The following is a 12,882-nucleotide window of genomic DNA, read 5'->3' as shown; positions in this document are numbered from 1 at the left end:
TTAAACTGTACTGATTTGAAAATCCTTATGTATTAATCTTACAAATGTACAGCAAACTATTAGGTGTAGAGTTGAAGGCTAAAACTGAAAAATACTGGCAAACTGCCTACAAAAGTCAATTCCAACTCATACTTCCCCAAAATGAGAAAATGGGTATTCCTTACAACTTCTAAAACATTAAATATTATTGATTTTTTTAATTTTTGTCAATCTAAGTGAAGAATATCATTTTGATATTATTTAAGATTTGCATTTTTCTGGTTATCAGATCTTATCTGAGCTTGTTTTTTTTTTTGCCACTTTTGAAAAAAAAGTGCCTCTTTTTTGTCTTTACGCATTTTCATAGTTACTTAATTTTTTCTCTTACTTGTTGCTTATAAAATTTGTCCCTTAATCATTTGATTTTGTATTTGTTGCAAATATTGTTCCCAATGTATCCTGAAGTTTGATTTTGCTTAAAATGCCATTGATTACATGAAACTTTATATTTTTTATCTAAGAATTCATAAATTTTATAAAATATTTTTCTCAGTTCTATCACAACATTTTCAGTTTTGGAAAGTTTATTCAAGTTGCAAATTTCAATAATGTATTTCCTAACATAAATCTTCTTTCCATTGTGGGGATTCTGATGGCAGTTAACACTGACCGAGTGCCGCATATATGTCACACACTATTCTAAGTACTCTCCATAGGAATTAGTTTGGTGTCATTATCATCTGTGTTTTATTAACTATGCAGCAGAGGACAGAGTTTGATTCTAGGAAACATACTTTTAACCACGATGCTATAGTTATCATAATTTTCTGTTTAAATATCTGTTCTAGAAATCTAGTAGGAATTTATATGATGTTAGCCAGTCTATAAATTGTAAAACCAATCCATATTACATTGTTGTGCCAGTTTTGACAAAACATTGTCTCATTCATTCTATAATTGCACTGAAAGTTTGGTAATAATTTTGGTATCACCTCAAATATACTTGGAATATAATTTATAGAAGACAGAATATTAAACTCATGTAAATTATTTGGATGCTTCAGATATGGTAAACTAAGAGTAAGTGAAATGTGCACTTGATATTCCTTACAGTATTTATTGTAATAGAATAATGTCAATTGGATACTGGTCATATATGTGGTAGTGTACAAGTAAAATGGGATATTATACACTTGAAGAAGAAAGATGCAGCTTTTGTGTGATAGAACATTTTTATTTATTAATTAATTTTACTTTATTGTGCACTAAGAAGTTTGCAGGTGGTCATTTCTCTTCAGCGGGTGCTCCTGGCTGAGCTCCGCACAGATAGAGAGGCCTATACCTCTTCCATTGAGGCAGCATTAAATGTTTATTTATAGACTCCAGGTAATACCTAGTGTTAATTGAAATGCACAATTACATTCAGTCAAGTATATTATTATTTGTTTAAAAATAACTATACATTTTAATACATATGTGCTATTATCTTCATAGAATAACCCTGGAAAATATGTAACAAAACATTTTTTAAAAAATTAAGAAGATCACTAAAAATGAAAATAAAGATTTTACTATTTCCTCTTGTTAGCCTTTCATTTCCTTTTGTAATGTTTCCACTTCAGTAACTACTTCCTCTTGTTAGAGGAACTAGTTACTTCAGTAACTATTTCCTCTTGTTAGTTTCTCTTCAGTAACTATTTCTTCTTGTTAGCCTTTCATTTCCTTTCAGTAATGTTTCGGTAAAGTTAAACACTTTCTAGTTTAAAAGTGTTTGTATGCGTGTTTATTTTAGGTAAGGAAGTTACAACTAAAATCCAAACTCGCTAGTTCTTTAATCATATATTTGCCCCAATTGTTTATAATTTTTAAAAAATCGAATCACTTTTGTGCTAAGCCACAATAATCATCAATAACCACATTTTTCCAAATAGGTATCATCCTCTATGTTATCAAGAACATTGATATCAGGGAGAATTTTTTAATATAATTAGTTGTAGAATCTCCAAACAATAAATGCTGGCGTGGTTGCGGAGAGAGAGGAACACTCCTACACTGCTGGTGGGACTGCAAACTAGTTCAACCTCTGTGGAAAGCAATATGGAGATACCTTAAAGCGATACAAGTGAATCTACCATTTGATCCAGCAATCCCATTGCTGGGCATCTACCCAAATGATCCAGTGACACTCTACAAAAAAGACACCTGCACTCGAATGTTTATAGCAGCACAATTCATAATTGCAAGGCTGTGGAAACAGCCCAAGTGCCCATCAATCAAAGAATGGATTAATAAAATGTGGTATATGTACACCATGGAGTACTATTCAGCTCTAAGAAACAATGGTGATATAGCACACCTTATATTTTCCTGGTTAGAGCTGGAACCCATACTACTAAGTGAAGTATCCCAAGAATGGAAAAACAAGCACCAGATATATTCTCCAGCAAACTGGTATTAACTGAGTAGCACCTAAGTAGACACATAGGTGCTACAGTAATAGGGTATTGGGCAGGTGGGAGGGGGGAGGGGGGCGGGTATATACATACATAGTGAGTGAGATGTGCACCATCTGGGGGATGGTCATTATGGAGACTCAGACTTTTGGGGGGAGGGGGGGAATGGGCATTTATTGAAACCTTAAAATCTGTACCCCCATAATATGCCAAAATAAAAAAAAAAAAAAAATTGAGTTTAAAAAAAAAAAAAAAAAAAAAAAAAAAAAAAACAAACAAAACAAAACAAAAATCCAATGATGATGGGCTCTTGAATCATCTTTACTAATTATATAGATCTTGCTCACTGGGGCTCCTGATCAGAGAATATGGCTAAACCTGTCTTAATCACTATCTTTTACAAACATCTAATTTTCGTAGATAAAAACAATTCTTCATTATCCACTTCCAGATTTTCTTTCATTTTTACCAACACCCATTCTTCAAATTTTGATGTACATCTATTAGAGGTAGATACACACCTAGATAAAAGCAACAATATCAGATCTGCCACCAAAAGTGTTTTATCATCGTTAGTATTTGTTTGTAAAATCTCAGCACTCGTGGGGGCTGTTAAATCTTTAGGCCATTGTAGTTGTTTGTTTGTTTGCTTTGTTTTATTTGTAATCCTAGTTTACATGCTTTTTAAGAAGTAATTTCAATGTCCTGTGTCCATCGATATAGTAACAAATAGAATAGTTTCACTTTCCTATTAATAAATACTCCCTGTGCTCCACCTAGTTAGTCATCTCTACTTCCCCCATCCCCATCAGTGGCAACCACTGATCTTAGTATAGTCCTCATAGTTTTGTCTTTTTTAGTATATAATATAATTGGAATTACACAGGAGGTAGCCTTTTCAGACAGGCTTAATTTCCTTAGTAAGTACAACTAAAGTTCTTCGGCATCTTCTCATAACTTGATAGCTCATTTCTTCTTATCAGGAGTAATGTCCAGTTGTATGGATGTAGCACAGTTTATCCATTTGCCCATTAGAAGACATCTTGGTGGGTTAAAATTTTTGGTAATTATGAATATAGTTGCCATAAACATTCATGTGCAGATATTTTGTGTGGATATAAATTTTCAACTCATTTGCATATGTAGAAGCACAAATGCTGGATTATATGGTAAGACTATGTCCCGGGATAGTCAAAGTCCCCCATCCATTTCTTATTTCTTTTTCTGTACCATATTTGAAATCTGTATGAAGAGTACATCCCTTCAAATCCTTCTATTTCACTTCATCCTTTACCAAATGGCTTCCTTTTTATTCTGTCTTTTTGTTCATTTTATTGAGGTATGCAGTTTTTAGTAAGCTTTCTATTTTTTCATCACTTATGAAGAATTGCACTTTCATATTTTAGAAATCTATCAGATTAGGAATCTGATAGATTTCTAAAATATGAAATGACATTTCATTAGGAGATGACATTAGGATGTGAACTTATAAATGAAAATCCATACATATGTGTTGCAATAATTTTATTATTTAAACTATTTTCTTGGAAACATGGAAAGATGTTAAAAGTCAATGATTACATTATATTCAAAATCTTTCATATAGATTAGAAGACATTTAGAACAATAAAAGATAGATATATATTTTGTTTTCCAAATTTTAAAATCAAAGCAATATTTCTTATGCAATTCAAATGTTTTAAAATATTTTACAAATCCTTTTCTAAAATTTTTTAACACTTTAAAAATATTTTAAAATATTTATATATTAGGAGAAATATAGCCACTTCATGCTATAAATTTTATTTAAGAAAATATTTTTATTTATTTCCAAACAGAAACTGTACAATAGAATTTAAAATGTGAACTACTTTTACAAAATAATTGACACAATTTTGATGAGAAAAAGAGATATAAACAATATTAAATTTCTTCTTTTTTATGAGTGAAAATATAGGGTGAGATAAATTTAAATTAAAAAAATTCTTAGTGTTCTTAGTGGTATTTTTAATTTGAACATGTTGGATTTATTTGGAGGAAGGTAGGATCAGGTGGGGCTTTAAACTGTATTCCACAATGCATTGATTTTTACAATTCACAGGTATTATTTTTTCTTTCTGTTTCTAGGAAAGATGGATCAAAAGAGCCAATAGTGGAGATGAGAACAGAGGATGAAAGAATTACTAATCATGAAGATGGCAGCCCAGTAAATGAACCAAATGAAACCACACCACTAACAGAACCTGAGTATGTATATTGAGATACTTACTTATGTTTAAGTCAGTATTTTAAAAGCAATAACCCATTATCATTACTTGTAATGTGTATTCACAATATTATTATTATTTGTAAAAGAATTATGCTGTTTCATTTCCACTGAAAGCATATATGAATATTTAAATTCCATATATATTGAGAAATTTCAAATAAAACTGTTATCAATGTCAGTGAAGGTCCATTTTTAACTATGTATCTCTACTTTTATGCAAGAATATGAAAAAAAACAGAAAGAAGTATGTTACAGAGTTGGATTTTCCAACACTAATCTTACTATTAAAGAATATAATACTTTGACTTTCAAAATAAAAAAAAATTGATTATTACTAAAATAAAAGTTTATTGGAACACTAGTCAGCACTTTAAGTATTCAAATGACAGTAAAATATACACAATACTATTAACAAAAAGAATATTTTCAAAGAAAAGGAAGAAATACAGTTAAACTATTATTTTAAAGTCCATGTAATAAAGGATGCTTGATCTTCGTTCGAGACTATGTTATTCATTTCTGCATCCCTTATAGCTCCTTTAAAACTATCGTAGATATCTCAAGTAAACCTGCAGAGAGGAACATGTGCCTAGCTTAATGTACATTAAAATTAAAATGATTCAAAGCAATACTATTATTAAGAAGTTGTAATAAATGTGTTCTTTTGAACGTATATAGTACTAAGAAAGGCATAGTGATCACAATCTTCTTCACTGCTTACCAAAATTAATTTTAAACTTTATTATTGTTCAAAGCAAATAGCTCTTTTTCTTTATCAGCTAGTATTCTTTTGCAGAGTAACCTGATTTAGATTTTTCACCCTAAATCAAAGACAAAGTGTTGCAATAGCTGCAGAAATGATGTTCTTTTTGAAAGCTTCTCTATATGCCTTTAAGGGGATGAAATGATTAATATTTATATAAATACAATGTACCACTCTACAGTAAAAGTTTTAATATAAATCCTGAAGCCATTTTTTAGTGATTGCATTTAGAGATTACTACATTCTCAATTGAAGTTAATTGTTTTTGAAGTGGATTTTGTAATGCAACTTTCAAAAATTAGAAATCTTTTCAATGAAGCAAAATATTACACAACAAAACACATACCTGTTTATTAATTAACTTTATAGTGTTATATTGATATGGGTGGAAACTAGTTAAGACAATGCCATTGAACTGGGCAATATTTAGGGGAACAAATATAATTTAACTACTATAGGTCTCAGTCATAGAAGTATTAACCATAAAATATAATAGAAATAACAGTAATCTTTAAAAATATTTAACATAAACATAAGTAGTGAGACATTATATATGCAGAAATACATCATCCAAGGATTACTTGAAAACAAGAGGCGGTCGGATTGCTCAAGGTCAGGAGTTCGAAACCAGCCTGAACAAGAGCGAGACCCTGTCTCTACTATAAATAGAAACAAATTAGTTGGCCAACTAAAACTACATAGAAAAAATTAGTCGGGCATGGTGGCGCATGCCTGTAGTCCCAGCTACTCGGGAGCCTGAGGCAGGAAGATCGCTTGAGCCCAGGAGTTTGAGGTTGCTGTGGGCAAGGCTGATGCCACAGCACTCTACCCCAGGCAAAAAGTGAGACTATGTCTCAAAAAACAAACAAACAAACAAACAAACAAACAAAAAACCTCAATACATAGTTCTAAGAGTAAGAGATATATTAAGCATTATATTAACCTCCTACCACAGCTCTAAATTTATCTACATTTTGAAGGTAGAAATGACTCATTGTTTTTATAACTTTTATTGTCAATATTTTCAGTACTTGGGAACAGTAGAAAGAACAATGAGTGCACTATTTATAACATGTAAAGAGCCTGCTTGTGTTGGTACAATGGTTCTTTATTCAACAATGGATCTTATTAATTTTTGCCTATGATTACTTTTGACTGATTTGTTCTGATTGTTTTGATCTTCAGAATACAATGTATTACTCTTATTCAAAAATTTAAAATAAATTACAAATAAGTCTCAGAGAAACTAGCATAGTAACATTCACTCCCTCATAAAATGGCGAGGTTAAAGCCACAGTGGTGAATTAGAATACTATTTATGAGTGTTCCTATCTCTCTGCATCCACCCCAACATTTATTGTTTTGGAACTTTTTGATAAAGGCCATTCTCACTGGAGATAAGAGATATCTCATTGTAGTTTTGATTTTCATTTTTATTATGATTAGAGATGTTGAGCATTTTTTCATATGCTGGTGGGACTGCAAACTAGTACAACCTCTGTGGAAAGTGATATGGAGATACCTTAAAGAGATACAAGTAGATCTACCATTTGATCCAGCAATCCCATTATTGAGCATCTACCAAAAGTATAAAAGACATTCTATAAAAAAGACATCTGCATTCAAATGTTTATAGCCACACAATTCACAATTGCAAAGATGTGGAAACAACCCAAGTGCCCATCAATACACGACTGGATTAATGAAATGTGGTATATGTATACCATGGAGTACTATTAAGCTCTAAGAAACAACAGTGATCTAGCACCTTTTGTATTTTCCTGGATAGAGCTGGAACCCATTCTACTAAGTGAAGTATCCCAAGAATGGAAAGATAAGCACCAGCAAATTGGTTTCACTGATCAACACCTAAGTGCATATATAGGAATAACATTTATTGGGCATCAGGCAGGTGGGAGGGGGTAGAAGGGATGCGTGTATGCAAACATAATGAGTAGGATGCTCACCATCTGGGGGATGGACACACTTGATGCTATGACTCTGGGGCAGGAGGTGAAGGTGGCCAAGGGCAACATATGTAACCTAAACATTTGTACCCCCATAATATGCAGAAATAAAAAAAATATATTATTTATAATGAATTCTCTTGATGTGTAAAAAACATTTTGTCAAGGGAGAAAAATTTACTCCCCAAAATTACATACAAAAGACGTAATGATATACCATTGAATTTGAGAATGTTAGAAAAAACTGCAAAGCATGATTCATTGACATCATAGTAAGATTTATGAGGCTGTCTTAACATTAAGAAATAGTTGTTATTGCTCCACAGGTTCCAATTGAAAACAATTCTCAAACAATGTTCTCATAAGTTATATAAAAGTGAAAAGAACAAAATAATAGTGAAAAGAGACCAGAGAAAACATACACAGTAAATAAAAAAAATGAAAAAGTCATAAAATATATTTTATTTGTATTAAGTTCCAAAGAATATTGGTAATTTATCCAGTTTCTAATTTTATGTAACAGATTCTGGTGACAATTATTCATTAGTTTTCCTTGAAAAACTTAAGACCTAATAAATTATATAGTTGACATATGAAAATGTTTTGACTTTTTACCTTCCAAAACAATTAATTATATTTTTAATATCAGCAACAAGTTACCAAATCTAAGCACTCTATAATGAACAATTTGGTGCATCTAACTTTACAAATGTATTATTTCATTTATTATTCTACCTTACATTTTTACAATAAACAAAGTTCATTGTATATTTATCTTTTATATTATTTTATATCAATTTGAAATTAGTTTAATAAATATAGTTTTTTTCTTTCTAATTATTGTAGCATATTTCCTGTATAAAAATACTTAAATGTTAAAGGATATCTATTAAAATACCTTAGCAAATAAGATTATTTTTTCTATTTTCTTCCAGAAAATTGCCTTTAAAAGAAGAAAATGGGAAAGAAGTTCTAAATCCAGAAACTATAGAAATTAAAGTTTCTAATGATATCATCCAATCGAAAGAAGATGACAGCAAGGCATAACGACAATATTACAACAGCTTGAACAACACTACAAAGAGCATTTGGATTGCAGTGACCCTATGACCAAAACTATTCCATTGACCTTAATTTCTTGGGAAACTTCTAGCTTGGAATAGCTTGTACACATATACATACGATCAAACACTCCTGCCCATGGTCTATTTCCTTTTGTTGTTGTCGTTGTTGTTGTTAATTTTGTTAAGAATTTCAATATAGAGACCTGACTGGCACCAACTCTTGGGTATTTAATTTGATTCTATGGCTGACGTACTGCAATTTGTTATATGGCTAAAGTGCTCTATTTCTTAAGAACTATATTTCTTAAAACCAACAAATATAGTACAACGTCTCTAACTAATAGGGGCTTAAGGAAAAAAAAAAAAAAAAAAAAGCTTTGTGAGCTACACATGTAAAAAAGCCCTGCATGTTTATGGACGTATCTTGGGCAAATAGATTCCTAAAGTGGCTTTTAGCTTAAGATGAAAGCAGTTAATAAAGATCATACTTTTTATCAGAGGAATTTCAGGGAATACGGGCTTGAAGGAGCCAGTGTCTTAAGCAGATATTAAAAATTGAGAAGAACTTTGGAGAATTCTTTTCAAGTTATTATTCAGTACATTTTCAACATTGATTTTTGGTAGACAGAAGTGCCAGATCAAAATTGCTACCCATTTGAAAGAATATACATTGTGTGTAAAATTAGATTAGAAAGATTACCTAAATCTCTCTTTATATGTGTCATATTCATTCATCATGGATTACACAGAAAAATAAATGTATTGCAAGTGAAAATGATATTGATTTCTGCCCTCAGCTTCAAATAAAATAAATTGAAATGGGAACAACATCAATATGGTGTCTTGATATATTTATAAATATGTGATTATCATTTATTTTTAGAATAATTTATCAAAAAAGTCATTAATATTCCAAGACTTCAAATCATATCTTCAGACACATTTTTAGCTCATAGTTGTAGGTAATCTTTAAGAGCTAATTTTCCCATTGTTATAGTTCCATCATTACATATAATTGGCTAATGGAAATTATAAATTTAAGATTGGTTAAATTAAGAATAAATTATTTAACATTTAAATGTATCATAAAAGTGTAAATGATAAATAATTGAATTGCCACTCTGTGTTTTTTTTCCTGGATGTTTTAGCTAGAAGTCATTTTAAGATTTTGATAAACAATTTTGGTTGAAGAAATTCCTCAAATATTCAAAACAAACTTTCTAATATCACTTGATAGGTAGGGCCTATACCAGAATAAAATATTTATTAACTTCCAAGCTATGCAAGCTCCCAGAGGTAAAAACTGAAACATGCTTTAACTTACATATAAAGTTTTAAAAAGTACATATGATTATAAATACAGATACCAATTGGGAGCAGGTTTTAGATTATTTCTTAACCTAGAAAGCCAAAGGTTTCTTTAGGTCTCATCACATTTAGAACCTTTGGTGTTCCAGGCATATTATAGCTCAGATATTGACTAGTTGGAGAATGGGTTCCAGTAGAACATTGGGGGAACTTTTAACAGTGAAGAGATACCTGGTTTAGGAGTTTTTCTCTGTAAAGATAATTTAATGATTATTAAATGTAATATTAATGGCACTCATGAATATTTTTATTTACAAAGTGCTTGAAATTGTCAGCCAAGAAGAGACAATTTTATACCATTTCTCATTTTTTTTCCGGCTGACTGCAAGACAGACTATAACCATCTGCATGTTAAGGCAACAAGTCACCACAGTGTCTTTGCCATACACTGCAGTGTTATAATGCAGGAATCTCTTCTTGCTATCTGTCTGGCAGATTCTGATGAAAAGAACAGAATTCCTGTGCCTACCTAGGGATTTGAGTAGTGTCTAAGCAAATAAATCGGTTAGGTCATTTTAACTAACTTGATCATCCAACTGGTCTTTGATAGTTTTGACTGTTGCTATTTTAGTTTATGTTTGTCTGATCATCTCTTTTGCTTTATTTTACTGTGTTTTCATTTGTTTTGTTTTGTATCAATGTACTAAAACTTGTCAAAATACTTGAATTAGTTTATTTGTGTAAAGTGAATAAGTGTAGTAAAGTGTCCGTGAAGCAATAGCCATGAATGCTAATTTTTCCTAGATAGGGACACATGGTTTTCAACTGAAGATGGTGAAAGAATTAGGATGACTGAGAAAATGATTCCACATGTTTACCATTGTTATATTTGTGCTTTACTGCGAGAGTGGAGAAATCATAATAAAGAAGAAAATATTTTTGTGTTTTCTCAATTTGAAATTTTGTTCTCATTTATTTAGATTTTTCATGTAAAAAATGACTTAAATATTCCATATATATATATGCTGTTAAATTTCCTGCCACTCACATAGAGTGATGAAATTAACAGATAATGTAAAGCTAATTGTAGACAGACTGTTTGAAGTGCACTGTTTCAGTTGTCCAAATGATTCTTACTTCTTGAAATCCATGCCATGCAGGAGCAAGGCAATACTGTGATAATTTTTTTTAATATTTCAATGGAATGCTCCAAATTACGCTGTTTATAAAAAGTTTCCAAATAAGAGATGGCTTGTAGAAAATTGTAAATTATGAGTAGAATTGAATAACATGCTTCATTCTTATTCTAAACATACCCATATGACTGTGTAAATGTTATTTTTACTGTTTGAGAGTATTCTTAAGTATTAGTATAAAATTTCAAAGGGTTGACTGAATATAAGTACTGTTAAAATAATCTGAATCTTATACTATTTTAAACCAAGAGACAAAGATATCACTGAAATATTTGTATTCCTTGATAGGTTATATGAAATTAGGCAGTGACAATCTATATTCAACATAAAAGAGGAAAAAGTAATATCCAAGTTTTAATACTTATCTTACTTTCAAAAGTGGCACAAATTAATGTGTTACTGCATTTTACAATGACTTGCAAAGGAATTTAATTAATATTTTTGATTTCTAAAGATTTATTTTTTATTTTTGTGGGGTAAGACATATTGGCATTCTATTGATACTAATGTCTAACATTAATGTAATGATTCTTAATTTTTCCTTTATTTTTAATATTAATACCTATAAAAGCATTTTTGAAAGGTTATTTAGTCCAGCACACTTCTTATAAATCTTAATCTTTGAATTAAATATTTATATAAATAGATTTCATTAATCAAATTATTTATTTGTGTGCCAACAATTACTTGTAACTTTATAATCATACCTTTATTTATTTTAAGTAATTAAGATGCATTTGTGCCTTTGAATTAGCATGACATTCTGCTTTATCAAAAGAAAAATCTATAATTACCATTATTACTGATATATTTTGCTCATATCTGTGACACTCAAACAAACTGTCTTATGTACATCCAATGAATAAGCTCAATCTAAACTATTCTATCTTGAATATAAAATCTAAATATAAAAAATTATACTGTGTAATTTATTTTCATGCATGACAAAGCAATTCTTTTTATACACACTGGAAATATTTTTAATCAGTTCTGTATTGTTTTTCTATACATTACATACATTCTAGATATTGTTGAAATTGAATTTTACCAGTTATAAGACAAAGATATCATAGAACTTTTAAAAATAGAGCAAATTACTATGGTGTCTCTTGGGTCTTTATTAATCCTCTGATACATATTTGATTTAGAATCATAAATTATCCTTTATTATTGTTGATAAGATGATCCCTCATAAAAATACTACAAAGTGGTAGAAATAATATTTTTCATTTCTTAATTTAAGAAATATTAAAATTATTTTTTAAATTTAAAATGTTTTTTTTTTCATGGAGAATAATGTAAATGTTCAATTTAAATCCCTCATGAAGTACTTTTTCATAATCATATCCAGAGTTCATGTTCAACACACACTTTATGAGTAGGTAAAATATTTTTAAAATAAGACTGTTAGCATTATTTTCCATTAGAGAGGAAATATTTGCATCTGTTTATTAACCTTCAAAGCATTATTATTATAAAATTCTCACATCTTACATATGGATGTATTGACATATGCTGAAATTCAAATGCTGCTGGCCACAGAAATAAAATACTTCAATCCTAAAGTGGAAATGTTTAAAGAAAGTATTCTCCTCATAGGCTTAATAATGTTCTGAAATAAAACAATTATACATATAAATGAGAAAGTTATAAAAGGACTGAGACATAGAGTAGTTGCTAAGCAGATAATTTTCTTTGAGGTCTCACTCAACCCCTCTTTAAAAATTACATTTACCCATGAAATACAGCCAATTAACATTATTAAAAGAATGCTAATAGATTAATTCTTTCCCCTCCTATAAAGAAAAGATTTTAAATTATATATAATGGTAAATATTTATTTGATAACACAATATTCTTAGAAAAATAGTTTATTATTCACT

General features: G+C 29.9%; 1 protein-coding gene across 1 annotated transcript in view; it reads left to right on the top strand.

Moving 5' to 3' along the window:
* NCAM2 (neural cell adhesion molecule 2) overlaps positions 1–12,391 on the top strand; it is a 503,392-nt gene extending 491,001 nt beyond the window's left edge. The window contains exons 17-18 of the mRNA XM_012735842.2: positions 4,560–4,679; positions 8,367–12,391. Of these exons, the coding sequence (XP_012591296.1) occupies positions 4,560–4,679; positions 8,367–8,478 (232 nt within the window). The 3' untranslated portion in view covers positions 8,479–12,391. The remainder of the gene's footprint in view (positions 1–4,559; positions 4,680–8,366) is intronic.
* Positions 12,392–12,882: the final 491 nt, after the last annotated feature.

This window comes from Microcebus murinus, chromosome 1 (assembly GCF_040939455.1).
Source record: "Microcebus murinus isolate Inina chromosome 1, M.murinus_Inina_mat1.0, whole genome shotgun sequence".
In the NCBI taxonomy this organism is placed as follows: Eukaryota; Metazoa; Chordata; class Mammalia; order Primates; family Cheirogaleidae; genus Microcebus; species Microcebus murinus.
This window is presented reverse-complemented; position numbering and strand designations above follow the sequence as displayed.